Source organism: Carassius gibelio, chromosome A11 (assembly GCF_023724105.1).
Source record: "Carassius gibelio isolate Cgi1373 ecotype wild population from Czech Republic chromosome A11, carGib1.2-hapl.c, whole genome shotgun sequence".
NCBI classification, from domain to species: domain Eukaryota; kingdom Metazoa; phylum Chordata; class Actinopteri; order Cypriniformes; family Cyprinidae; genus Carassius; species Carassius gibelio.
The window spans coordinates 5,256,123-5,283,551 of NC_068381.1; the positions used below are offsets into that span (position 1 = coordinate 5,256,123).

The 27,429-nt window shown below is 39.4% G+C and overlaps 2 protein-coding genes across 2 annotated transcripts; both read right to left on the reverse strand.

Moving 5' to 3' along the window:
* Positions 1-227: 227 nt before the first annotated feature.
* LOC128022112 (inter-alpha-trypsin inhibitor heavy chain H3) lies at positions 228-7,011 on the reverse strand. The gene is made up of 21 exons (XM_052609371.1): positions 6,858-7,011; positions 5,706-5,869; positions 5,298-5,402; positions 5,052-5,214; positions 4,864-4,974; positions 4,637-4,765; positions 4,448-4,564; positions 4,013-4,181; positions 3,821-3,931; positions 3,387-3,568; positions 3,125-3,304; positions 2,834-2,961; positions 2,597-2,766; positions 2,130-2,168; positions 1,849-1,926; positions 1,508-1,543; positions 1,205-1,318; positions 946-1,120; positions 686-834; positions 481-565; positions 228-403 (listed from the first exon to the last, which is right to left on the reverse strand). Exons 1-21 carry the CDS (start codon positions 6,933-6,935, stop codon positions 289-291), a joined length of 2,598 nt encoding a protein of 865 aa, XP_052465331.1. The 5' UTR covers positions 6,936-7,011; the 3' UTR covers positions 228-288.
* Positions 7,012-12,476: 5,465 nt separating this feature from the next.
* Positions 12,477-27,426, reverse strand: LOC128022114 (inter-alpha-trypsin inhibitor heavy chain H3-like). The gene is made up of 21 exons (XM_052609373.1): positions 27,269-27,426; positions 26,098-26,261; positions 23,927-24,031; positions 23,679-23,841; positions 23,491-23,601; positions 23,264-23,392; positions 23,072-23,188; positions 22,700-22,868; positions 22,508-22,618; positions 17,322-17,503; positions 17,060-17,239; positions 16,769-16,896; positions 16,532-16,701; positions 14,970-15,008; positions 14,704-14,772; positions 14,366-14,401; positions 14,055-14,168; positions 13,793-13,970; positions 13,533-13,681; positions 13,306-13,390; positions 12,477-12,981 (listed from the first exon to the last, which is right to left on the reverse strand). The coding sequence occupies exons 1-21, from the start codon at positions 27,344-27,346 to the stop codon at positions 12,867-12,869; spliced, it is 2,592 nt and encodes an 863-aa protein (XP_052465333.1). The 5' UTR covers positions 27,347-27,426; the 3' UTR covers positions 12,477-12,866.
* Between the last annotated feature and the right edge of the window lie 3 nt (positions 27,427-27,429).

Genomic DNA, 27,429 nt, shown 5'->3' on the forward strand with positions numbered 1-27,429 from the left:
CAGTCACTTGTTATGTAAACAAGTATGTACTGTGTTGAATGGACATGCTAGTAATTCATGGTTTGTTAGATACATTTTAGATGTTGTTATATCGTATATTTGGTCATGTTTCAGTGTTTAATAGGGGAAAAAGTTTATTTGTTTAAGCTGCAATCCTAAAGTGCTAAAATAAGGAGGGATCATTTTAAATAGAACAAAGTGAAAAAAAAAATCCAGATTCTGACACATTGTTTTTATATTAATGAATTCATTTATATAGAAACATGCTTCATTTGCCAGCTTTGAACTCTACAGCTGAGTGACAGTAAAATCAGAAACATCTCTCTGCATCGCAGCGTAGAACGAGACAAGCCAGCATTTGATAACTGGCTTTGAAGAAAGTCTGTTGTTTGTGGCATCCACCCTACAGATACATACATAGAATAAATAGATGTATTATACAAGAACAAATCAGCAGTGTACGTATTGTTTATCACATACCAGCTTGCGCTCACTTCCTGGTCATGTATCTTTAGAGTTGGTTTTTGTGATCCTTGAATCTCCTCATATGAAGCATCTGTTTTTCCTTTAATATTATACACAGTTATTTATCACCATGTTGGTTTAAGAATTAAGGCAGGTTACCATTTCTATTTGATTGCTAAATTGTTGATGTTTAAAGGTTCAATAAGTAAAGCACTCTCACCTAAAATGCCTGTAAACGTGACATCTTTTGGCTGTTGCTGAACATCAGGCCACAGAAACGTAGTCCCTTTTTCCTTGTGAAGCAGAATAATGACACGGATATTTCCCATGGTGACGACTATTTCATTGCTCCGTAGAATCAGAGACACACTGTTGAAACAGAGAAGCTGATGAGTAAATTCTAGCTCTCAGATTAACAAAGAGACTATAACATACTGTACATCAATTTAATGAAAAAAATATAGTTTGAGTAGTATTTACTCCTCTGAAGTGTGTTGGGTCGGTCCCTGGCCCCACAAAAACTCAACATGATTCTGGCCGTCGTGGTATGTGATAGACGTTGTGTTTATTGTCAGATGATGCTTTGTTTTGTAATGAAAGGCAATGATTTGGAACCCACTTTGTAAAAACATGGGTTCTCCGTTCATAGAGAACTCTAGGACACACAGTATAAAACATTTCATGCAAGAAAAAGATGACATTCATTTGGATGTGCATGTAGTAAATGTGTAATAATAACCTGAAGCTGAATCCTGGAGGAGTCTGAGTTTGTGAAAAAAAGGAACCTCAAAACAAAGTGGCTTAGACTGACCAACAACATCCAGCAGGAATACATTGTCATGAACTCGTGAAGCTAAGACCAAACATAACCAAATCGTAATTATTTATAAAAAATTGTATAATAATTAAGTTTGAGAACACTTTATGTACCTGGCATTGTAGAAAGAGCACATGACAACTGTGTTTATTCATTATTAAATCTGCTTGATAGTAAATATTAATGCAAACAAATGCATAGCAGAAAAGGAATGAAACCACCTACATGTAGAATGTTTAATAGTCGGGCGATATCGTCCACCTGAAAACAATGAGTTATATTTATGTTGTAAGCAGCATGAATCAAAGATCTGTTTATTACGAATTTGTTTTCATTATGTTTTATTGCAATCCCTCCATTTTACACCTTTTTCATATCCACCAAAATACAAAAAATATTGTATATTAATATTCTGTCAATCAATCAATCAATCAATCAATCAATCAATCAATAAATAAATACATGGAGGGGGTTCAAAGCGGTATTTAGGAAAAAGGATTGTTTTAATGATTGTGGTCAATTGAATACTGTTTGGTGTAAACACCAAATTTTTCTATAACACATACCACGGGGTGTTGAATAATAACGACCAAGGGGCGGGAAATAATAACTTTTACCAGCACCACCACCTCCATAGGCTAATGCTGGGATATAAAACAAATGAAAAAAAACAAAACAAATTCAGTCAACAACTAATGGAGCAATCGAAATCCACACCCTACATTTCCTTGTTTGTCAAAATGTAGCAATAAATAACTGAGGTTAGTGACATTTCATTGTGAGTTTAATCTAAATTTCTGCATCCGTTTTAAGTATATGAACTGTTAATTCTCCATTTTATATCTACCTGTGTAGCGACTCTGAGTTGAAACTTGGGGGTACATTCCTAAATTAAAAGAAAAAGTGTTATTCACTGAACAAAACTGTCACAAACAAAAAATCATAACACATAATGAAGAAGGAATGCTAAAGATTAGATTTCATTAAAGCAAAAAGAGACATACAGAAATTCATGTCAATTCATTTATTTGTTTTTACCTATGTTGTTAAATATTTTGTCAAGAAAAAAAGTGTGCAATATTAAATTAGAACTTTTCACAAGTGAGCTAGGATTTTTTTAACTCTCTTGTGTATAAAAATAAATACAATAGCTACTGTTTATGTATCAAGTTATTACCTCAGACGCATTACTTATACAAAGGTCAAATGTTTGCCCTAGTAAGAACATTATAAAGTAAAGTATATTTATTTTTCATCTGGGTATATTATTTTCTTTATACGTTTTCCAAGTTTCTAGAACTGCTTAGCTCTTACCTCGTCTGGACGGCGCTTCTCCTTCTTTGGGTTTGTCGGCAACTTCCACTTCACCTTCCTGTGGCTTGGTAACAACCATCGAGGTGAGGGGAGTGACAAACTGGTATTTCAGGGAGAGTTTAAGAGCTTCCTTCTTTTCATCCTCTTTCTCTTGTCCTGTAAGAAGTACCCTGAGACAGACAGATGTTTTCAATGTTGAACTTAAATCACATATTGTCATATCACTCATAAACTTACTGTCTCTCCAGAAGCTGCTTCACTGTAAGGTAGGCCCATAATCTCTGCATGAAATCTTCATCCTCAGGAGGGACATCACTGGGGTCTTTTGTCATTATAGTGTCCTGATACGTCACATTACTGTCTTTCTGCTCAGAAATAAAAATACTAGTGAGCATTTTAATCAGGAATGCTGTCAGTAAAACTTTGATCCATAACCCACTATACAAACAAAGCTATTCTCAGCTTCTTCAAAATCGATCATTGATCCTAATAATATGCTGCTAAAGAGAAGATTGGTGAAGATCTTACTGATACTGCGATGACTTCAGTGGTGAAACTCTCCACACTGTTGTCTGTGATTTGTCCTGACACCACAATCTCAGAGCCATTGAAGTACAAGCTAAAGCTGGTCTTGGTAAGTTTTGTCCCTCCTGGGTATTTAAGTTGAATATCAGTGAGGAGAGGGACGGCAACTTCATCATAGAAGCCCTAAAAATCAAGCAAACTTTAAATGCACTCAGACAAAGTTTAGCACTGAGGATGAATTCACAGATGATTGTCTGTAGTTCACCTGCAGCTGTAGATCAGCGTCCGAATCTTCATAAATCCTGCGAGCAACTCCACCATTTTCCAGTGACATCTTTGTCAGGAAGTCAAAATTGACATCATATCCAAAACCAAGACAATAGAGCGGAAACTTTGTCCCAATGGCTTCTTTAACATTGGCCATTATCTTCTCTATGTTGGTTTCACCTGTTTAAAAATCACAATTTGATGTTTTGAGTTATCAATAGAAACATTTTGAAATTTCATATTATTTGTTGTCTTATTCTCTTACTAACAAAGATAGAAGCCAAACTGGTCATGATAACACCAAACAGGTCTACTAATAAACCCTGTATATTATAGGATGGCAGTTAAAGTGTTGTTCTATTGATGAAGTTGACTAAACTAATTCTATGATAAAACAGCCTTTAGCTTGTGTTTGTCAGTGTGAATCTGTGCCTGAAGTGGGGTCTCCATCAGTCAGCAGGATCAGGATGGAGGCTGTTCCCTCTCGTGGATGTCGACTGATCATGTCCACTCCTGCTAGAACTGCAGCGTTTATGTCTGTGGCTGAAGGAAGACCAAACATAGTTGTGTCACTGTGAGGTTCAACCTTCTTACTCCTTGTGTAACATTAGCGCTGTAGCTCACCTCCTCTATCTTTGATCTCCTTCACAAAAGATTTTGCATTCTCCAGGTTTGTCTCAGTAGCTTTGAGGAGTTCACGCTTCCATAAGCTAACCTCACTGTCAAATGTGATCAATCCAAAGTGATCGTCCTCATCAAGATCTGTCAAAATCCTCAGCAGTGCCACACGAGTCTAAAGAAAAACACTCCAGTCAGCAGATGTGGAAGTTATTCTTTCTCTATTACGACTGCATACTACCAGACATAGAGAGTATTGTTTCTAACTTTAACAAAACAATACCAAACTGATTTCAAGAAGAAACCCCTGTCGTTGTTGTTTTCAGCACGGAAATGCAGAATGCGGCAAGATACCCCAAGAATGTTCTTCAAGTGTTTTTCCATCAGAACATTTCATAGCTCATTATAAGCTTTTGATTTGTCTGAAATATTGACATTTACCTGGTCCATTTTTCTGCCGTGCATAGAGCCACTGCGGTCAATGACAAACACCACATTTTTGGAAATACGTGGAACATCAGAGGGAGCAAAGTAGTGGACGAAATAGCCATTTGATAACTGCGGGAAAAGAAAAATAAGTAAATTCTGGATTTTTTTACATTGCAAAAAAATAAAAAAATAAAAATGTACCACGACTTGTCCTTTGGGACTTCGTCTCTCAACATCGTATGTTATAAGCAGGTCTCCATTCAACCCATTTTCTCCACAGCTTTTACACTTGGTCTGTTGATCTCGTGTGGGGTAGAAGGTCACCCATGCCTGAAATGATCAGTTTGGTCATCTGGTATCTTTAGTTGAAGTGTATGAGCATATTGAGCACATTTGTACTGTGTTTGTACCCTCATTTAAACTCTTACGTCTTTGTCTGCTCTGGTGGTTTTGATGGCATTGGCCAGATCACCGGTGCTCAAATCTCCTTTCACCTCCAAGAAGGAAATTCCTGGTTTCTCTTGGATGTGCACATCCATCTAATGGAAGTAAAAGAAACATTATCTCTCTATCCATATAAATTGATTATCCATATCCTCCTTGTATCTTCTTCTACCTTGAAGTCAGCCACCCGCTGCATCGGTTGTGCGTTGATGAGTAGCTCATATTTACCGAGGCGGCGCTTTAACAGTTCCTCGTAGGTCAACTCAAAGGTCACTTTACTAAAAGCAGCCACCGTCACTGAAGTTTTAAAGTCCTCTAAAGTCCTTCCAACAGATCTGAAAGAGAAAAAAATCCCAGCATCTTACTAAACATACTATAATGCATATTTTATTGACCTAATTTAAATAAATTCCAGTACCTGACCAGTCCAGCACTTTGTCCCCGAGATACTGCTTGATTGTATTGCTTCTGAGCTTCTTCTTTTCCCTTCACAACTCCATCATATGTTTTTCCCTCTATGGTCCTATTGAGAAAATGACACGATGACATTATCTTATCATACCAGAAACCTATATTGTGTATCTCGAACATATTGCATAAAATAATTTTCCATCAAACACAATTGGTAGCACCACTTAATATGTTTGTTTGTATTGATGCAATTAGCTACCATATCTTTAATACATTGAAAAGTAAAAATATTTCTAAATATTTCTTTTTTTCTTGTTTTGCTGCACCAGATGGACCTGATCTGATGGCCACAAACTATATTTGGCTTCTTTATCTCTTTATTTTTACTTCTGTAACATTACTCTTGTTCACCCACATTCTGAATTTGCTGATGAAGGCGTTCTTGGGAATCTTGACCTCAAACTGGATTTCTTGAGATTCATTCAGTGTGTTTGCAACACGGCTTGTGATGACTGTTGTGGCATAGCGACTGGTGACCGTGGAGTTAATGTAGAAGCTGTATATATCCACATCTTGTTTCTGTTGAGACATCAACAGTACACAAAAATAGTATTATACTGTATACATATTGTATAATAGAAAGTGATTGGCTGGTGCACATTCACTCCTCCTTTTCATACAGGATTGCTCAAATGTTTACTCCTCGGAAATGGCAGGGAGAAAAGACCTTTGGACTGAAAGACAAATATGTTTGGATGACTGCATCTCAGTGTACATGGATCAACAGAAAGTTAGATAGATAGTTCTGTCAATTCTAATTATATTTTCTCTGTCAACAATAGTATTATAACGTAATCAAAATGAAAATACTGTTGAATATATCAACATCGAAACCAAGCAGTTGAAAACAGTTCGCTTTATACATTGCATTGTGGTTTTATAAAAAAAAAAAGGGAAGAAACTAAGAGAGAGATTATATGAACAGCTAAATCATATTAAATATGAATACATGATTACACTAGTGTTCAAATGTTTGGGATTTTTTACAATTTTTATTTTTTTTAAAGACACCTATCCTAGGCTAAATTAATTTAATCATAAATATAATAAGATATAATATAATAAGCTATTTTGTGACTATTATTGTAATTTGAAATAACATTTTACATTTATAAATGCATGTGACACATGATCCTTCAGAAATCTGCTGATAATATGCTGATTTGCTGTTCAAGAGACTTGAATTAACTATTTATTAATGTTGAAAACAGTTGTGCTGCTTAATATATTTGTGGAAACGTGATACATTTTTTTCAGGATGTTTTGATAAATAGAACTATTTTATAAGATTAGAATGGTCTTTCTTGTTACTTTTGATCAGTTTAATAAATAAATAAATAAATACATTTTATTTTTTTTAAATAAATCTTACTGAGCTCAAACTTTTGAACGGTAGTGCATATTCAACATGTTGTCCGAACCTTCATCTCATGTACAGATATTTAATCTTTTTTAGTACTGATTTGACTCAAGTCTTCTTCAGCTTGAACTTAAATTTGACCCTCACCTTCTTAACTGGATCAGAAGTAGCTGAGATGAGAAAGACGGCCAGTAGAATCAGCCGGAGAGCTGCTCGATCCATCATGACCCGCACAGGACATCAACTGACATTGAGCATCGCATTAGTTCAGTCAGGTCACGTGAGTCACGCTTGCATCAGCTGACAGTCAGCTGTTCCTGACGTGTACCAATACAGTCTTGAAACCTATCTCCTGCGGTCTATTTAAATTCCCATTATTCAGTGTCTCTCCATCACATTGCTGCTTGCAATTAACTCCCTCCTCCAACCCCAACTCCACCAACTGAACCTGTAATCCGATCTAACTTGTTCTTTCTTTACAGTGTCTTCATTGTAAATTATGTAATTATGTATGCTTATGGTTCTGTTCTGTACCCCAGGGGGGTTTGTCTTGCTGCTTTCCCCGCTCTGTCCAAGCATGGCTGCATGGACAGGCGTGTGGAGTGTTGCCCAGAACATAACCATACCGCCAACACTAACTGTATGCAATTATAATTGTCATTAAATATACTTGACGGAAGTAGTCCTGATTGAACTCCAAATACTGTCACACTGCCTTTAAACTCTAGTCCCATCATGCTATTGGCTATTATTGACTGGATGAAGAAACCTCCCCTTTATTTGCAACCAGAGTTTCATGATCCCCACATAATTCAATATCAAAGCATGATTTTATAGAAAATTGTAATGACGCGGAGGCGGCGTTAGAATCCATGCGCAGTTTAATAACATCCACAGCAGACAAATCCAAACAGTAGGCAGAGAATCGTAATTGTAGAAGGCAGAGAATCATACACAGATAGGCAGTCCAATCCAAACAACAAGACAGTGGGCAAATCCAAAGGCAGAGACGAGGAAACCAGGCAAAGATCATACACAATAAGGCAAACTATGGCAATGGGAAAACCCTTGGTAAGGCAGACAGGCTGGCAATACTTCGCAACGTGATTGTGGTTGCAGCCATGCTTAAATGTCTATCAAACAGGAAGTACAAGAGAAGCAGAGGGAGTGGAACACAGTCAGTACTCAGGCGAGGGCTCCCTCTGCTGGCGTGGCGTTACAGAATCCCCCCCCCCTACGAGCGCCTCCTGGCGCTCTACGAGGACGTCCCCGTGGTCGCGGTGCTGGACGATCGGGTCTGGCTTGATGAAATTCCTGAATTAACGCAGGATCCAGTATGTCGTGGGTGGCCACCCATGATCTCTCCTCTGGACCGTAGCCCTCCCAGTCCACCAAGTATTGAAGCTGACCCCCTCTTCGTCTGGAGTCCAACAACTCCTTTACCGCATAAGCCGGGGTTCCATCAATGTCCAGCGGTGGAGGTGGCTCCTGGTTCTCGACGTTGGGGTCAGTATTCGGGTGGAATGGTTTCAGGAGGGAGACATGGAAGGAGGGGGAGATACGGTAGTTAACGGGCAGCTCCAGTTCATAAGTGACCGCATTAATCTGTCGTAAGATTTTAAATGGGCCTACGTACCGTGGGCTGAGTTTCTTGCTGGGCAGCCGCAACTTGAGGTCCCGAGTGGAGAGCCAGACCCTTTGTCCAGTTTGGCAGGGGGGATGTGGACGACGTCGTCGATTAGCTTGGGCTTCCTGACTCCTGATGGCTCTTTGCAGACGTACATGAGCACTGTCCCATACCCTCTCGCTACGACGAATCCAGTCGTCGATTGCAGGTACTAGTGATGGTTCTCCAGACCACGGGAACATTGGGGGTTGGTATCCTAGCACACACTGGAACGGTGTAAGGCCTGTGGATGAATGCCTTAATGAATTTTGTGCATACTCTGCCCATGGAAGGAACTCTGACCACCGATGCTGCTCACGTCCACAGTATGATCTGAGGTATCTGCCAATTTCCTGATTCAGTCTCTCCACTTGTCCATTCGATTGAGGGTGGTAACCTGAAGTTAAACTGACATTAATGTCCAATTGTTTACAAAATGCTCTCCATACCTGAGACATAAATTGTGGTCCTCGATCAGAGACAATATCTTCGGGGATACCGTACATCCTGAAGACGTTGTGGAACATCGCTTGAGCTGTATCCATAGCTGTGGGAAGACCTTTCAGAGGTATGAGTCTGCATGCCTTAGAGAAGCGGTCAATGATTACAAGGATTGTGGTGAAATTATCAGATGGGGGTAGATCGGTGACAAAGTCAATGGATAGGTGTGACCAAGGTCTCTGCGGTATGGGTAATGGTTGTAGCAGACCTGATGGGAGCTCTTTGGGAGTTTTTGACTGTGCACACACAGGACATGACTTGACGTAATTGGCTACATCTTTGATCATAGTAGGCCACCAGAAGGAATTCTGCGTGAGGTGTAGTGTGCGAGAGATACCTGGATGCCCTGAACACAGAGAAGTATGGACCCACTGTAAGACTCGTGGTCGAATCCTGGACGGAACATAGTGTTTATTAGCAGGACAACCTTGAGGTGTGGGTTCGTTGTGCTGTTCTTTTTGGATCTCATCCATTATGTCCCACGTGACTGGTGCTATGATGATGGACGGTGGCAGGATAGATTCAGGTTGATGATCGGTCAATGGGTGGTCATGTCTTCTGGACAGGGTGTCTGCCTTACTATTTTTACTGCCAGGGCGGTAAGTCACTGCAAATTGGAACCTGGCAAAAAACAAGGACCAGCGAGCCTGGCGAGGATTTAATCTTTTAGCACTCTTTATATATTCGAGGTTCTTATGATCAGTGATTACCTGGAAGGGGTGAGCGGAACCCTCCAACCAGTGCCTCCATTCCTCAATGGCTGCCTTCATAGCCAGTAGCTCTTTGTTTCCGACATCATAGTTTCGCTCAGCATCCGTGAGTTTCCTGGAGAAGTAAGCACAGGGGAAGAGCCTGCCTGGTTGTCCGTGGCGTTGAGAGAGTACTGCGCCGATCCCACAATCGGAGGCATCAACTTCCAGTATAAATGGCAAGTTGGGGTCAGGGTGCTTCAGGATAGGTGCTGTGGAAAAGCTGTTCTTGAGGTTAGCGAATGCCTGTGTAGCTTGATCAGTCCATTTCAACTTGGATGGCTTTCCCTTTAATAACGATGTCAAAGGTGCGGCTGTGATACTGTAGTTCCTTATGAAACGTCGGTAGAAATTTGCAAATCCTAGAAAGCGTTGAAGCTCTTTCACGGTGGTGGGTCTTGGCCATTCAGTGACTGCTTTGATCTTGGACTGATCCACTTCCACACCTTGATGGTTGATGTTGTAGCCTAGAAAAGAGGTTCTTGATACATGGAATTCACATTTCTCTGCCTTGACATAGAGTTGATTTTCTAATAGCCTGGTAAGTACTGTTCTGACATGACCCTTGTGTTCCTCTTCAGACTTGGAGTAGATCAGGATATCATCAATGTAGACTATCACAAATTTGTTCAAGAGGTCCCTGAAAATCTCATTCATAAAGGACTGAAATACCGCAGGTGCATTGGCTAGCCCATACGGCATAACCTGGTACTCATAGTGCCCCCTAGTGGTCAGAAATGCAGTCTTCCATTCGTCACCTGCCCTGATCCTGATGAGGTTATAAGCACTTCTCAAGTCTAGTTTAGTGTAAATCTTGGTTTCCCTAAGTTGTTCAAGTGCTGCAGGAACGAGGGGCAGTGGATAACGGAACTTGACAGTAATATTGTTCAAACCTCTATAATCGATGCAGGGGGGTAGACCTCCATCCTTTTTCTCCACGAAGAAGAATCCTGCAGCAGCTGGGGAGGTGGATGGACGGATAAATCCAGAACTGAGAGCTTCCTCAACATATGCGTCCATAGCCTGACTTTCCGGAAGTGACAGTGGATAGATCTTACTCTTGGGTGGCATGGCGTTGGGTAGTAATTCTATGGCACAATCCCAAGGACGATGAGGTGGTAGTTGAGTGGCCCTGGTTTTGCTGAGACCTCTTGAAGATCCTGATAATGGGGTGGTATGGTGACAAGCTTACACTCCGGACTTTCGACACTGGTAGTGAGACAGGGCTTAGAAAGGACGTTATTCAGGCATGTGGAAAAACAGAATTGTGACCAATGTTTGATCTCACCACTCTGCCAGGAGATGGCTGGGTCATGAACAGATAACCAGGGATATCCAAGGATAATTTCATGGCATGGTGAGTCGATGACATAGAACGTAATAGTTTCCTGGTGAAATAGGCCTACCTGCATCTTCATGGGTTGTGTTTGTTGAATTATACCACTTCCAATGGGTTTGTTATTCACGGCGTTTACCTTGATAGGTGGGTCACATGGTAGTACGGGGATGTGGTATGTTTCAGCAAGGTCTCGATGAATGAGGTTTAATGCTGAGCCGGAGTCTATCAGCGCCGTGAGTTCAAACGAGTTGTTTTCAGTAGTTATCTTAACCATGGTAGTCAGATTCTTGATATTGCGCTTGAAAACACTCACCCGACCGTTATCCGTGTAGTCCCTCCGGGCTTTGAGCGGACACATTGCATTGCGATGGGCTGCACTACCGCAGTAGAAACATAACTTCTGGGTGACTCTTCTTGATCTCTCTTCTGATGACAGCCTGGTAACTCCTAGATGCATGGCCTCAGAACTGGAATGATCATTGACATGACATGATTCAGACTTCTGCGTAGTTAAAGAGATAGGCACGGCGTTCGTAAACTTGGGTTGAGGGCGGTGAGTGCGGATGAGATTATCGATCCTGATAGCCAACGTGACATAATCAGAAAAGGAATAGTCCTCACCTTTGCAAGCGAGCTCTGCCTGTAGCTCCAGACTTAAACTGTGACGAAACATGGCCTTAAGTGCTACGTCGTTCCAACCACTCTGAGCAGCAATTGTTCTGAATTCGATAGCATGGTCGGCGGCCGATTTGCGGCCTTGAGTGAGTTGCAGTAGCCGAGTGGAAACATCCTTGCCCCCTGCTGGGTATTCAAACACATCTCTGAGTTGTTTTATGAAATATGAATAGGATGTTTGTAACATACGGTCGGTTTCCCAAACTGCTGCGGCCCACTCGATCGCTTTGCCCGTTAGTAGTGACATGAGGAATGCACACTTCTTCTCATCAGAGTCAAAGCTACCCTCTTGATTACATGAAAAAGATCTCAACTTGCCGAATGAAACCTTTACATTGTTCAGCAGAACCGTTGAATCTATCAGGAAGAGCAAAGCGGCCTGTAGATCCGTTATTTCTGCTGGATTCTTCGGTGGCGAAGTATTATGTAATGACGCGGAGGCGGCGTTAGAATCCATGTGCAGTTTAATAACATCCACAGCAGACAAATCCAAACAGTAGGCAGAGAATCGTAATTGTAGAAGGCAGAGAATCATACACAGATAGGCAGTCCAATCCAAACAACAAGACAGTGGGCAAATCCAAAGGCAGAGACGAGGAAACCAGGCAAAGATCATACACAATAAGGCAAACTATGGCAATGGGAAAACGCTTGGTAAGGCAGACAGGCTGGCAATACTTCGCAACGTGATTGTGGTTGCAGCCATGCTTAAATGTCTATCAAACAGGAAGTACAAGAGAAGCAGAGGGAGTGGAACACAGTCAGTACTCAGGCGAGGGCTCCCTCTGCTGGCGTGGTGTTACAAAAATTTGTTACCAATATAATTTGTAAATACATTCTGTAGAAGCTTGGTGTTGTGCTTTTATTTATATTATCAAGACAGGACCACAAAAATACATATTTTCCAGGAATAAGCACCAGTTGAAGGGTTACTCTGTATAGATACAATTTTTGGTGTGAAATTATAATTGTTATATTATAGTTTAACAAATGGTGAGTAAATCTTGCACTCTAAAACAGAAAATTATATAGAGATGGAAATCAATTTACATGACTATCAAAGCTTGTAAAAGATGTGGTACATAGACTGGAAATAACTAGTTTCCAATAGATGACAGGTTATAGCTCCTAAACAATTTCCATTTCAATGATACATCATATTATTAAAAAGGTCAGCACGATAACAGACCATTTATTTTTTATTTTTTAGCTTAACCCCAGTAAGGTCACAGCTGAGTGACAGTGAAGTCAGAGAGCTCTCGCTGCACAACAGCCTGGAATGGTACGAGCCAACATCCAACCACATGAGCAGAAGCAAGTCTGTAGTCCTTCACCATCACCCTGAAATAACAACATACAATTAATTAAAAATATATAATAAAATAATATGCCAAAATGCAGTTTTATGGAAGTTTAGCTAAATGTACACTACTGGTCAAAGTTTGTAATTAACATATGATTAACACCAAATTAACATATGATTTCTGAAAGGCCGTGTGACACTGAAGACTATATAAAATATTTTTATTTAATATGATTAACCTTTATTTAGAATATAATTTGTCATATAATCTCTCTTGGTGTTTCCTAAATTAAATCAAACATTTTGTTTCTATGTCATTTTTCCACATTTTGACTGGTAGTGTACATTTATTGATCACTTACCAAGATGTCTTCACTTCTTGGTCCTTTAACTTTAAAGTTGGGGTTTGTGATCCTGGGATCTCCTCATATGAAATGCCAGCCTCTCCTTGAAATATTACCCACAGACATTATAATGTTTTGTGAGTTTTGGATTAATAACCACAATATCATCACTGACAGACCATCTTTGTTATCAGTTAGGTTTAGTGCTGATACACAGCGTATGATTGATATTGTGATACTCTTACCTAAAATGCCTGTAAACGTGACATCTTTTGGCTGTTGCTGAACAGCAGGCCACAGAAACATAGTCCCTTTTTCCTTGTGAAGCAGAATAATGACACGGATATTTCCCATGGTGACGACTATTTCATTGCTCCGTAGAATCAGAGACACACTGTTGAAACAGAGAAGCTGACGAGTAAATTCTAGCTCTCAGATTAACAAAGAGACTATAACATAATGTACATCAATTTAATGAAAAAAATATAGTTTGAGTAGTATTTACTCTTCTGAAGTGTGTTGGGTCAGTCCCTGGTCCCACAAAAACTCAACATGATTCTGGCCGTCGTGGTATGTGATAGACGTTGTGTTTATTGTCAGATGATGCTTTGTTTTTTTGTAATGAAAGGCAATGATTCGGAACCCACTTTGTCCAGTCATGGATTCTCCGTTCATAGAGAACTCTAGGTCACACAGTATAAAACATTTCATGCAAGAAAAAGATGACATTCAATTGGATGTGCATTTAGTAAATGTGTAATAATAACCTGAAGCTGAATCCTGGAGGAGTCTGAGTTTGTGAGGAACAGGAACCTCAAAACAAAGTGGCTTAGACTGACCAACAACATCCAGCAGGAATACATTGTCATGAACTCGTGAAGCTAAGACCAAACATAACAAAATGCAGCATCGTAATTATTCAATAAAAATTGTATAATAATTAAGTTTGAGAACACTTTATGTACCTGGCATTGTAAAAAAGAGGACATGACAACTGTGTTAATTCATTATTAAATCTGCTTGATAGTAAATATAAATGCAAACAAATGCATAAAAGAAAAGGAATGAAACCACCTACATGTAGAATGTTTAATAGTCGGGCGATATCGTCCACCTGAAAACAATGAGTTATATTTATGTTGTAAGCAGCAAGAATCAAAGATCTGTTTATTACGAATTTGTTTTCAATATGTTTTATTACAATCCCTCCATTTTACACCTTTACCCCATTTTCATATCCACCAAAATACAAAAAAATATTGTATATTAATATTCTGTCAATAAATCAATCAATCAATAAATAAATAAATACATGGAGGGGGTTCAAAGCAGTATTTAGGAAAAAAGATTGTTTTAATGATAGTGGTCAATTGAATACTGTTTGGTGTAAACACCAAATTTTTCTATAACACATACCACGAGGTGTTGAATAATAACGCTGAAGAGTACCATCATCAACAGCACCACCACCTCCATAGGCTAATGCTGGGATATAAAACAAATGAAAAAAAAAAAATCAATCAACAACTAATGGAGCAATCAAAATCCACACCCCACATTTCCTTTTTTGTCAAAATGTAGCAATAAATAACTGATGTTAGTGACATTTCATTGTGAGTTTAATCTAAATTTCTGCATCCGTTTTAAGTATATGAACTGTTAATTCTCCATTTTATATCTACCTGTGTAGCGACTCTGAGTTGAAACTTGGGGGTACATTCCTAAATTAAAAGAAAAAGTGTTATTCACTGAACAAAACTGTCACAAACAAAAAAATCATAACACATAATGAAGAAGGAATGCTAAAGATTTTGCACTCATTTTTGACATTGACTGGAAAATATCAGGCTTTGTTTGTGTAAGCATAACATTAGATTTCATTAAAGCAGAAAGAGACATAGGGCCCTATCTTGCACCCAGCGCAATTGACTTTGTACACCGACGCATGTGTCATTCCTATTTTGCACCCGCGCAAAGCGCGCTTTTCCCTCCACAGAAGCACGTCGCTAAACTAGTGAATGAACTTGCGCTCCCTGGGCGGATCAGCGCAAAAAAAGAGGCGTGTTCCGGCGCAAACAATCCCTGGTGCTATTTTGCTGTTCCATTAAGCAATTGCGCCACTGACCAGAAAAAACCTAGTCTAAAGTCAGTGGCGCGTTGCGCGCTGTTCATTATGCTATTTTAAGGGCGCATGTTTGACCTTAATGTATATAGCGTGCACAACGCGCATACACTTTGCTCATATAATCTACACAGATTTTTATTAAGATTCATAAATTGTTACACTAAAAAAATATTAACACATGAGATGACGGAAATCATTGTGGTGTGTCACGAAGATGTGAAAAAATAGGCATAAATCTTGCTTACAAATTATTCAGGCTAATTGTAGTAATTAAGGATCAGACCTGTTTGCCCAATAGTGGCAATACATATATGTATATAAGGACATCTGACAAATTGGTTTGTCCGTCAAGAACCAGGAAAAAAAATCGATGAAACAGTTGTGGCTATTTCCTCCCACGCCTGTTTAACCGACGCTATTTTGGGTGGGTTTCTCCCATCCCCATACAACACAATTTCTCTGTCTTTCACTGCTCTTACAAGAACATCAGTCTCCTCGGCTGTGAACCGCTCCTGGCGTGCGCCTGGTAAATACGCCATAATAATAGCAATCCATAATGGAACTTGCGCACCTGCTTTTAAAGGGAATGTTGGATGACGCTCTGATTGGTTTATTTCACGTTACGCCCAAACCACACCTATGAATAATGAAGCTACTTCAGACCCACCCATTTTAGATTTGCGCCGGGCGCAAGAGCCATTTATCCGGCCGGAAAAATAGCAACAGCGCCGAGACCCGCCCACAAAGTTACTTGCGCTTCGCGCTTTGACACTTGCGTTTCAGATCGTTTAAATAGGGCCCATACAGAAATTCATGTAAATTCATTTATTTGTTTTTACCTATGTTGTTAAAATATTTTGTCAAGAAAAAAAGTGTGCAATATTAAATTAGAACTTTTCACAAGTGAGCTAGGATTTTTTTTTTAACTCTCTTGTGTATAAAAATAAATACAATAGCTACTGTTTATGTTTCAAGTTATTACCTCAGACGCATTACTTATACAAAGGTCAAATGTTTGCCCTAGTAAGAACATTATAAAGTAAAGTATATTTATTTTTCATCTGGGTATATTATTTTCTTTATACGTTTTCCAAGTTTCTAGAACTGCTTAGCTCTTACCTCGTCTGGACGGCGCTTCTCCTTCTTTGGGTTTGTCGGCAACTTCCACTTCACCTTCCTGTGGCTTGGTAACAACCATCGAGGTGAGGGGAGTGACAAACTGGTATTTCAGGGAGAGTTTAAGAGCTTCCTTCTTTTCATCCTCTTTCTCTTGTCCTGTAAGAAGTACCCTAAAACAGAAAGATGTTTTCAATGTTGAACTTAAATCGCAGATTGTCATTTCACTCATAAACTTACTGTCTTTCCAGAAGCTGCTTCACTGTAAGGTAGGCCCATAATCTCTGCATGAAATCTTCATCCTCAGGAGGGACATCACTGGGGTCTTTTGTCATTATAGTGTCCTGATACGTCACATTACTGTCTTTCTGCTCAGAAATAAAAATACTAGTGAGAATTTTATTCAGGAATGCTGTCAGTAAAACTTTGATCCATAACCCACTATACAAACAAAGCTATTCTCAGCTTCTTCAAAATCGATCATTGATCCTAATAATATGCTGCTAAAGAGAAGATTGGTGAAGATCCTACTGATACTGCGATGACTTCAGTGGTGAAACTCTCCACACTGTTGTCTGTGATTTGTCCTGACACCACAATCTCAGAGCCATTGAAGTACAAGCTAAAGCTGGTCTTGGTAAGTTTTGTCCCTCCTGGGTATTTAAGTTGAATATCAGTGAGGAGAGGGACGGCAACTTCATCATAGAAGCCCTAAAAATCAAGCAAACTTTAAACGCGCACAAACAAATTTAGGCATTGAGGATGAATTCACAGATGATTGTCTGTAGTTCACCTGCAGCTGTAGATCAGCGTCCGAATCTTCATAAATCCTGCGAGCAACTCCACCATTTTCCAGTGACATCTTTGTCAGGAAGTCAAAATTGACATCATATCCAAAACCAAGACAATAGAGCGGAAACTTTGTCCCAATGGCTTCTTTAACATTGGCCATTATCTTCTCTATGCTGGTTTCACCTGTTTAAAAATCATAATTTGATGTTTTTGAGTTATCAATAGAAACATTTTGAAATTTCATATTATTTGTTGTCTTATTCTCTTACTGACAAAGATAGAAGCCAAACTGGTCATGATAATACCAAACAGGTCAACTAATGAGCCCTGTATATTATAGGATGGCAGTTAGTTGTTCTATTCTATTAGTTGTTCTTCCGGCTTTGCTACCGTTCGGACGTTCTAGCTTACTGCTCTGCGCTTTGCTTCTTATTTCTGTACTTTTTTTTAATTTTTCTAAGATTTTTACTTCAAGAGATCAGCACAGTGCTCAAACAACAGATTTTTGGCACAAACGCTAAAACTAAAAACATTGGGACTGGAATAATACTACAAAAAGAAGACTTTGTCTCCCACTGCTAACAGCTTACATTCCTGTGACGGGATAACCACTGCCTACTTTCAAACAGAAGAGAGAGAAAATGCCTCCTGTTGGATCTACTTGTTGCATGAACTGCTGCAAACTTCTACAAAGGATTGTGATTCTTGAAACAAAGTTACTTTCTGAACTTCCAAAACAGATGGAACACTTAGCAGACCGTCGTCATGAACCCCCTCAGCACACAGCCAAAACTGATCGCCACTCTAATCGATGGCACAAACAGGGAGCGAGACCCAAAGGAACACGAGACATCAGATTGTCACGAGTTTCTCGTATTGCTGCCATAGCATTTCTCTACGCCAGATTTGAATATGACAAGTCTTGTAAATACTGGTATTCTACAAACCCCTATACATCTTGAGAACAGATTTCAAGCATTTATGAATGTGGGTGAGGAATCCCCAAATGTATTTAAACATGGATCTGATCAGCCAGCAGCTAACACCGCTACTAACAGGCGCTCAAGGACGAGCAGACAGCGGCATTCAGCTCAGAGCACAGCCGAGCCCAGGACTCTGATAGTGGGTGACTCTGTTATCAGAAACATCCGTAGCAGGACTACAACAACATGCTGCCTTCCTCAAGCAACAGTCTCTGATGTGAACAAGGAACTTCAGAACATTCTGATGAAGCATAAGACTACAAATCGAATCATCATCCATGTGGGAAAGAATGATATTCGGAAAAAGCAGTCAGAACTCCTTAGGAAGGACTTCAGTGAACTCTTTGAAACACTTCGAAGACTCAAAGTTCAGTCGTTCATCAGTGGACCACTCCCAGCAAGGGGAACAAATATGTTTTCACGGTTGCTTGGGCTGAACACATGGCTACAAAGATCTTGTAATATAAAAGGAGTGAATTTCATTGACAACTTCAATCTTTTCTGGGGCCATAGACAATTGTTTAAACCAGATGGCCTCCACCCAAACAAACTTGGTGCCAGAGTGCTTAAGGACAATATCTACTTCTCCTTCCGTCATCCTTCAGCAGAGTGTGTCAATCCATTCAGCACACACACACCAGGTCCGAATCATCCTGTGGTTGACATATCCCGCAAGGACACTGATAACACCACGCAGCCAAAACAATCACTGCTGATAGACACTATCCCTGCTGAGCCCTGGCCTATTATGCATCAAACTAAGATTGATATAAAGACACAAAGCACTGCCATCGAGTTAGCACTTTTAAACATTTGCTCACTAAAAAATAAATAATTTCTAATCAATGACTTTATAACCACAAACAATTTGGATTTTATATTTCTAAATGAAACATGGCTTGAAGACAGCTGCAGTGCAACAGTCCTCAATGAAGCAGCCCCTCCTAACTTCACTTACATGAGTGTTTGCAGGACTGTTAGGAGAGGTGGGGGTGTAGCTGCTCTATTTAAAGATGTCTATCAATGCAAGCAAGTGTCATTTGGTCAGTACTTGTCTTTCGAATATCTAGGGATTGTGCAGAAAGGTGCTCCACACATTCTGTTTATTATTATTTACAGACCTCCAAAATACTCTTCAGCATTTGTTGAAGAGGTCACAGAAATGTTATCAATGATTTCCTCAGAGTTTGACTGTTTTGCAATAGCAGGGGATTTTAATATTCACATAGATAATGCAGAAAACAAAACTACAAAAGAAATGATAACGGTTTTAAACACTTTTGACTTGACTCAGCATGTGCATGGACCCACACACAAAGGTGGACACACTCTAGACTTAATCATCAGTAGGGGTCTAAACATTTCATCCATTGTTATTAAGGACGTAGCAATATCTGATCACTTCTGTATTTTCTTTGATATACTGATCTCTGCTACCACTGAATCTAGATCTGTCTCTGTCAGAAGGAGATGCATAAACGAGAACACACGTGTACTATTTACGGAGGCTATATCTTTAACACCAAGCATTTCTGCAGACTCTGTTGATATTCTCCTTTATTCCTTCAACTCAAAAGTTAAGAATGTTATTGATGATATTGCTCCAATAATAGTCAGTAAGAAAACAAACAGACAGAAATCAGTTTGGAGAAGATCAACAGCAGTTCAGACTATGAAAAGAAAATGCAGAAAGGAAAGAGGATGTGGCGGAAGACAAAACTTGAAATTCACTATAGCATCTATAAAGACAGCCTTCATGCTTATAATGTTAAACTAGCCACAGATAGACAGAATTTCCTCTCAAACCTTATAAACAGTAACTTAAATAACACTCGTACTCTTTTTGCCACTATTGAGAGACTGACAAACCCCCCAATTCAGATTCCCAGGTGAAATGCTATCAGACAGCAAATGCAATGAGTTTGCTTCCTTCTTTTCCGAGGAGATCATCAATATCAGGAAGACGATTAGCACATCCTCAAGTAATGCAGAGGTCAGACAGATTCGGCCACAATATCAAAAAGATACTATGTCTATTTTTGAAACAATTGATAGCAAAATTCTGGAAGACATAGTGCAGCACCTAAAATCATCAACCTTCTGTCTTGACACACTTCCCACATCTTTTTAGAAGCAGATCTTTTAGAAGTGGTGAACGCATCACTTCTTTCTGGGACATTTCCAAACTCCCTAAAAACTGCAGTTGTTAAGCCCCTCCTAAAAAAGAACAATCTTGATAACACAATTTTGAGCAATTTCAGACCAATATCTAATCTTTCTTTTACAGGCAAAATTATAGAAAAGGTAGTTTTTAATCAGATGAACAAATACTTAAACTCAAATGGATACCTGGACAATTTTCAATCTGGTTTTCGACCGCATCACAGCACAGAGACAGCACTCATTAAGATAATAAATGATATTCACTTAAATTGCGACTGTGGCAAAATATCGGTGCTGGTATTGCTAGATCTCAGTGCTGCATTTGACACTGTCGATCATAACATACTACTAGAGAGACTGGAAAAATGGGTCGGGCTTTCTGGGATGGTACTCAAATGGTTCAGGTCATACTTAGAAGGGAGAGGCTATTATGTGAGTATAGGAGAGCATAAGTCTAAGTGGACGTCCATGACATGCGGAGTCCCACAAGGCTCAATTCTTGCACCGCTCTTGTTTAGCCTGTATATGCTTCCACTGAGTCAAATAATGAGAAAGAACCAAATTGCCTATCACAGCTATGCTGATGATACCCAGATTTAGCTAGCCTTATCTCCAAATGACTACAGCCCCATTGACTCCCTCTGCAAATGCATTGATGACATTAATAGTTGGATGTGCCAGAACTTTCTTCAGTTAAACAAGGAAAAAACTGAAGTCATTGCATTTGGAAACAAAGATGAAGTTCTCAAGGTGAATGCATACCTTGACTCTAGGGGTCATACAACTAAAAAACAAGTCAGGAATCTTGGTGTGATTCTGGACACAGACCTTAGTTTCAGTAGTCATGTCAAAGCAGTAACTAAATCAGCATACTATCATTTAAAAAACATTGCAAGAATTAGATGTTTTGTTTCCAGCCAAGACTTGGAGAAACTAGTACATGCCTTTATCACCAGCAGGGTGGACTGTTGTAATGGGCTCCTCACTGGCCTTCCCAAAAAGACCATTAGACAGCTGCAGCTCATCCAGAACACTGCTGCCAGGATTCTGACTAGAACCAGAAAATCTGAGCATATCACACCAGTCCTCAGTTCCTTACACTGGCTTCCAGTTACATTTAGGATTGATTTTAAAATACTTTTACTCGTATATAAGTCACTGCATGACCTAGGACCAAAATATATTTCAGATATGCTCACTGAATATAAACCTAACAGAGCACTCAGATCACTAGGATCGAGTCAGTTAGAAACACCAAAGGTTCACACAAAACAAGGGGAGTCCGCCTTTAGTTACTATGCTGCCCGCAGTTGGAATCAGCTTCCAGAAGAGATCAGAAGTGCTAAAACACTAGTCACATTTAAATCTAGACTTAAAACCCATCTGTTTAGTTGTGCATTTATTGAATGAGCACTGTGCTATGTCTGAACTGATTGCACTATATCTTCACTGTTTTATTAACACTGTTTTTAAATTGATTTTAAGTAAACATTTTAATCATTTTAAAAGTTTTAAAATTGCTTGTTTTATTTTTTTTCATGATTAAGTGAAAGTGAAGTGACATTCAGCCAAGTATGGTGACCCATACTCAGAATTTGTGCTCTGCATTTAACCCATCCGAAATGCACACACACAGAGCAGTGAACACACACACACACACACACTGTGAGCACACACCCGGAGCAGTGGGCAGCCATTTATGCTGCGGCGCCCGGGGAGCAGTTGGGGGTTCGATGCCTTGCTCAAGGACACCTAAGTCATGGTATTGAAGGTGGAGAGAGAGCTGTTCATGCACTCCCCCCACCCACAATTCCGTCCGGCTCGAGACTAGAACTCACAACCCTTCGATTGGGAGTCCAACCCTCTAACCATTAGGCCACGATTATTTTACTTTCTTTGATGTAAAGCACTTTGAATTACCATTGTGTATGAAATGTGCTATATAAATAAACTTGCCTTGCCTTGCCTATTGATGAAGTTGACTAAACTAATTCTATGATAAAACAGCCTTTAGCTTGTGTTTGTCAGTGTGAATCTGTGCCTGAAGTGGGGTCTCCATCAGTCAGCAGGATCAGGATGGAGGCTGTTCCCTCTCGTGGATGTCGACTGATCATGTCCACTCCTGCTAGAACTGCAGCGTTTATGTCTGTGGCTGAAGGAAGACCAAACATAGTTGTGTCACTGTGAGGTTCAACCTTCTTACTCCTTATGTAACATTAGCGCTGTAGCTCACCTCCTCTATCTTTGATCTCCTTCACAAAAGATTTTGCATTCTCCAGGTTTGTCTCAGTAGCTTTGAGGAGTTCACGCTTCCATAAGCTAACCTCACTGTCAAATGTGATCAATCCAAAGTGATCGTCCTCATCAAGATCTGTCAAAATCCTCAGCAGTGCCACACGAGTCTAAAGAAAAACACTCCTGTCAGCAGATGTGGAAGTTATTATTTCTCTATTACGACTGCTGTAACTTTAACAAAACAGCGCCAAACAGATTTCAGTAGAGGAGTCTCTCAGTGAATCATCTTCTACGAGACCTTTACTATCTACCAGTATCAACTTTGGGATGCTGTGAATTACCCCAGATAATCATTGTGAAATCTTTTTACCTGGTCTATTTTTCTGCCGTGCATAGAGCCACTGCGGTCAATGATAAACACCACATTTTTGGGAATACGTGGAACATCAGAGGGAGCAAAGTAGTGGACGAAATAGCCATTTGATAACTGCGGGAAAAGAAAAATAAGTACATTCTGGATTTTTTTACATTGCAAAAAAAATAAAAAAATAAATAAATGTACCACGACTTCTCCTTTGGGACTTCGTCTCTCAACATCGTATGTTATAAGCAGGTCTCCGTTCAACCCATTTTCTCCACAGCTTTTACACTTGGTCTGTTGATCTTGTGTGGGGTAGAAGGTCACCCATGCCTGAAATGATCAGTTTGGTCATCTGGTATCTTTATTTGAAGTGTATGAGCATATTTAGCACATCTAAACTGTGTTTTAACCCTCATTTAAACTCTTACGTCTTTGTCTGCTCTGGTAGTTTTGATGGCATTGGTCAGATCACCGGTGCTCAAATCTCCTTTCACCTCCAAGAAGGAAATTCCTGGTTTCTCTTGGATGTGCACATCCATCTAATGGAAGTAAAAGAAACATTATCTCTCTATCCATATAAATTGATTATCCATATCCTCCTTGTATCTTCTTCTACCTTGAAGTCAGCCACCGGCTGCATCGGTTGTGCGTTGATGAGTAGCTCATATTTACCGAGGCGGCGCTTTAACAGTTCCTCGTAGGTCAACTCAAAGGTCACTTTACTTAAAGCAGCCACCGTCACTGAAGTTTTAAAGTCCTCTAAAGTCCTTCCAACAGATCTGAAAGAGAAAAAAATCCCAGCATCTTACTAAACATACTATAAATGCATAATTTATTGACCCAATTTAAATAAATTTCCAGTACTTGACCAGTCCAGCACTTTGTCCCCGAGATACTGCTTGATTGTATTGCTTCTGAGCTTCTTCTTTTCCCTTCACAACTCCATCATATGTTTTTCCCTCTATGGTCCTATTGAGAAAATGACACGATGACATTATCTTATCATACCAGAAACTTACATTGAGTATCTCAGACATATTGCATAAAAACATTTTCCATCAAACACAATTGGTAGCACCACTTAATATGTTTGTTTGTATTGATGCAATTACCTACCAGGGCCCGGTTCCCCAAAACGTTCCTATCGCTAAGTAGTTCTTAACCTATTCCTTAACCTCTCTCTTAACCTTATGGCACGATTCCCGACACGTTCGTACGCTAAGTATATCTTCTGTAAGTCACACTTTCGTAAGGTTGGTCTGGACCATTCGTAAGCTCTCTCTTAGCGTTGTTAGAGCTCAAAATGCTAGTCACCGCCACTGTGCAGCAGTATTTTTTTTTTTATTTTGAGGTCAAACTATGGTATGTTGACAATATTGTAGCTCAACAATGATTTTATGTTATGGATATTTTAAGACTCATAATAAATTATGTTCACATGGAATACAGGACTATTTATGAAGTTAACTTTAAGTGGTATCAGAACTAATATGGTGGTAATTAGCCTATAGGCTATTTTGTAATGTAATTAAAGCGAATTGGCAAGCACTTTTGATAATGAAAATCTGGCAAATAATTTGGCTCTAAATGGCTAAGATCTATAAATGGGTAAGCATGTGGTGTCCAGTAAGCGACCAACTATGGCAGCGATCCAACGTGTCCTTGTATTGAATCAAAGACGGCGCTGACCGTTTAGTCCATGTCAATTTTTTTATTCGGCAAAACTTAAGCCCTTTTGACATTTTGCCTGACGTGGCTCTATAAAAAAAAATCACCTCCCAAGACAGCTCATTATGGAGCTGCTGTGCTGGACCTTCTCAGACCTGTGCTTGCCAGGCTAACGCGGCGGAATTTTGCTTTAAGCCCTGAAGTCCAGCTGCTTGCAGCGCTACATTTTTATTTAAATTTTTTTACTACAGAGAGCTTCATCGAGGTCGTGGGAGAGGGCTATGGCCTAATCAAGACCTCGGTGTGAAGGTGCGTCCACACTGTCACCAACGCCCTTCTGCTCCATGCTGGGGATTACATCCTGGTGGTTGGCACACTCATCCTTACCGCTAATCCATCAGTGATTGATCAGGCGTACATATCACGAAAGGGATACGCGGCCATAAATGTGCATGTTATAGTGGACCACAGGGGTGTGATCTCCGACCTGGTGGCAAGGTCCAGCAACACTTCAAGTTCCTTTGACGAGAAGCTTGGTGCCCTTTTTTACGTTGCTTCCCCAGCATATTCTGTATCTAACTCTCTCTCTCTGTTCATTGTAGATAGGTTGCTTTTTATTGAAAAAATTAACCAATGGCAATCGATACCGCATTAAACAGAAGTAACTGCAGCTGCTTGCCAATCAGTTCGGATTGTACTGTACCATTGAAATAAAAGTGTATTATATAATTTTTAGAAGTCGTTAAACCCATGTCAAGAAGCGGCACAACGGGATAGGGAGGGTGGATGATAAGCGAGGGATACCCGGTTCGTCTAACCGTCAAATCATATCGTCTGAACATATTACTGACCATTTGATAATTTGATTTATAGGCTAGTCTATATTCTACTGATAACTTAAACTATGTTAAAATAAATGTTACTGTAATAATTTGAGGAATGTTCATTTGCAAAGAACTTGTTGTCTTTCTTAACGCTGTAATGCACCTTCGCGTGAAGTAGAAAATCGATTCATGAGCAATCGATGCCAACTAATTCAGCACCCTCACTTTGGACAGCGCTCTTGTAACGTCGGACGTAAGAGGCAGCGTGCTAAGAAGCTTCCTAAGGGACACTTCGGGGAACACACTTAGGAACATAAACAAATTTGGTAAGATATATCTTTCGAGGTCTTCTTAGTGCGCCAAGAGTGATCGTTATCGGCGAACCAGGCCCATATCTTTAATACATTGAAAAGTAAAAACATTTCTAAATCTTTATTATTTTCTTGTTTGGCTGCACCAGATGGACCTGATCTGACGGCCACATATATTTGGCTTCTTTATCTCTTTATTTCTACTTCTGTAACATTACTCTTGTTCACCCACATTCTGAATTTGCTGATGAAGGCGTTCTTGGGAATCTTGACCTCAAACTGGATCTCTTGAGATTCATTCAGTGTGTTTGCAACACGGCTTGTGATGACTGTTGTGGCATAGCGACTGGTGACCGTGGAGTTAATGTAGAAGCTGTATATATCCACATCTTGTTTCTGTTGAGACATCAACAGAACACAAAAATAGAATTATACTCATATTGCATAATAGAAAGTGATTGGCTGGTGCACATTCACTCCTCCTTTTCATACAGGATTGCTCAAATGTTTACTCCTCGGAAATGGCAGGGAGAAAAGACCTTTGGACTGAAAGACAAATATGTTTGGATGACTGCATCTCAGTGTACACGGATCAACAGAAAGTTAGATAGATAGTTCTGTCAATTCTAATTATATTTTCTCTTTCAACAATAGTATTATAACATAATCAAAATGAAAACACTGTTGAATATATCAACATAGAAACCAAGCAGTTGAAAACAGTTCGTTTTATACATTGCATTGTGGTTTTATAAAAAAAAAAAAAAAAAAAAAAGGAAGAAACTTAGAGAGATTATATGAACAGCTAAATCATATTAAATCAAAATACATGAAACACTAGTGTTCAAATGTTTGGGATTTTTTTTTTTTTTTTTTTTTTAAAGACACCTATTCTAGGCTATAATTACTAAGATAGTAATTTTATATTTAATATGCTATTTTGTGAACTATTATTGTAATTTGAAATAACATTTTACATTTATAAATGCATGTGACACATGATCCTTCAGAAATTTGCTGATAATATGCTGATTTGCTGTTCAAGAGACTTGAATTAACTATTTATTAATGTCCAAAACAGTTGTGCTGCTTAATATATTTGTGGAAACGTGATACTTTTTTTCAGGATTTTTTGATAAATAGAACTATTTTATAAGATTAGAATTGTCTTTCTTGTTACTTTTGATCAGTTTAATAAATAAATAAATAAATAAATAAATAAATAAATAAATAAATAAATAAATTGTATTTTTTTAAATAAATCTTACTGAGCTCAAACTTTTGAACGGTAGTGCATATTCAACATGTTGTCCGAACCTTCATCTCATGTACAGATATTTAATCTTTTTTTGTATTGATTTGACTCAAGTCTTCTTCATCTTGAACTTAAATTTGACCCTCACCTTCGTAACTGGATCAGAAGTAGCTGAGATGAGAAAGACGGCCAGTAGAATCAGCCGGAGAGCTGCTCGATCCATCATGACCCGCACAGGACATCAACTGACCTCCAAACACTGTCACGCTGCCTTTAAACTCTAGTCCACATCATGCTATTGGCTATTAT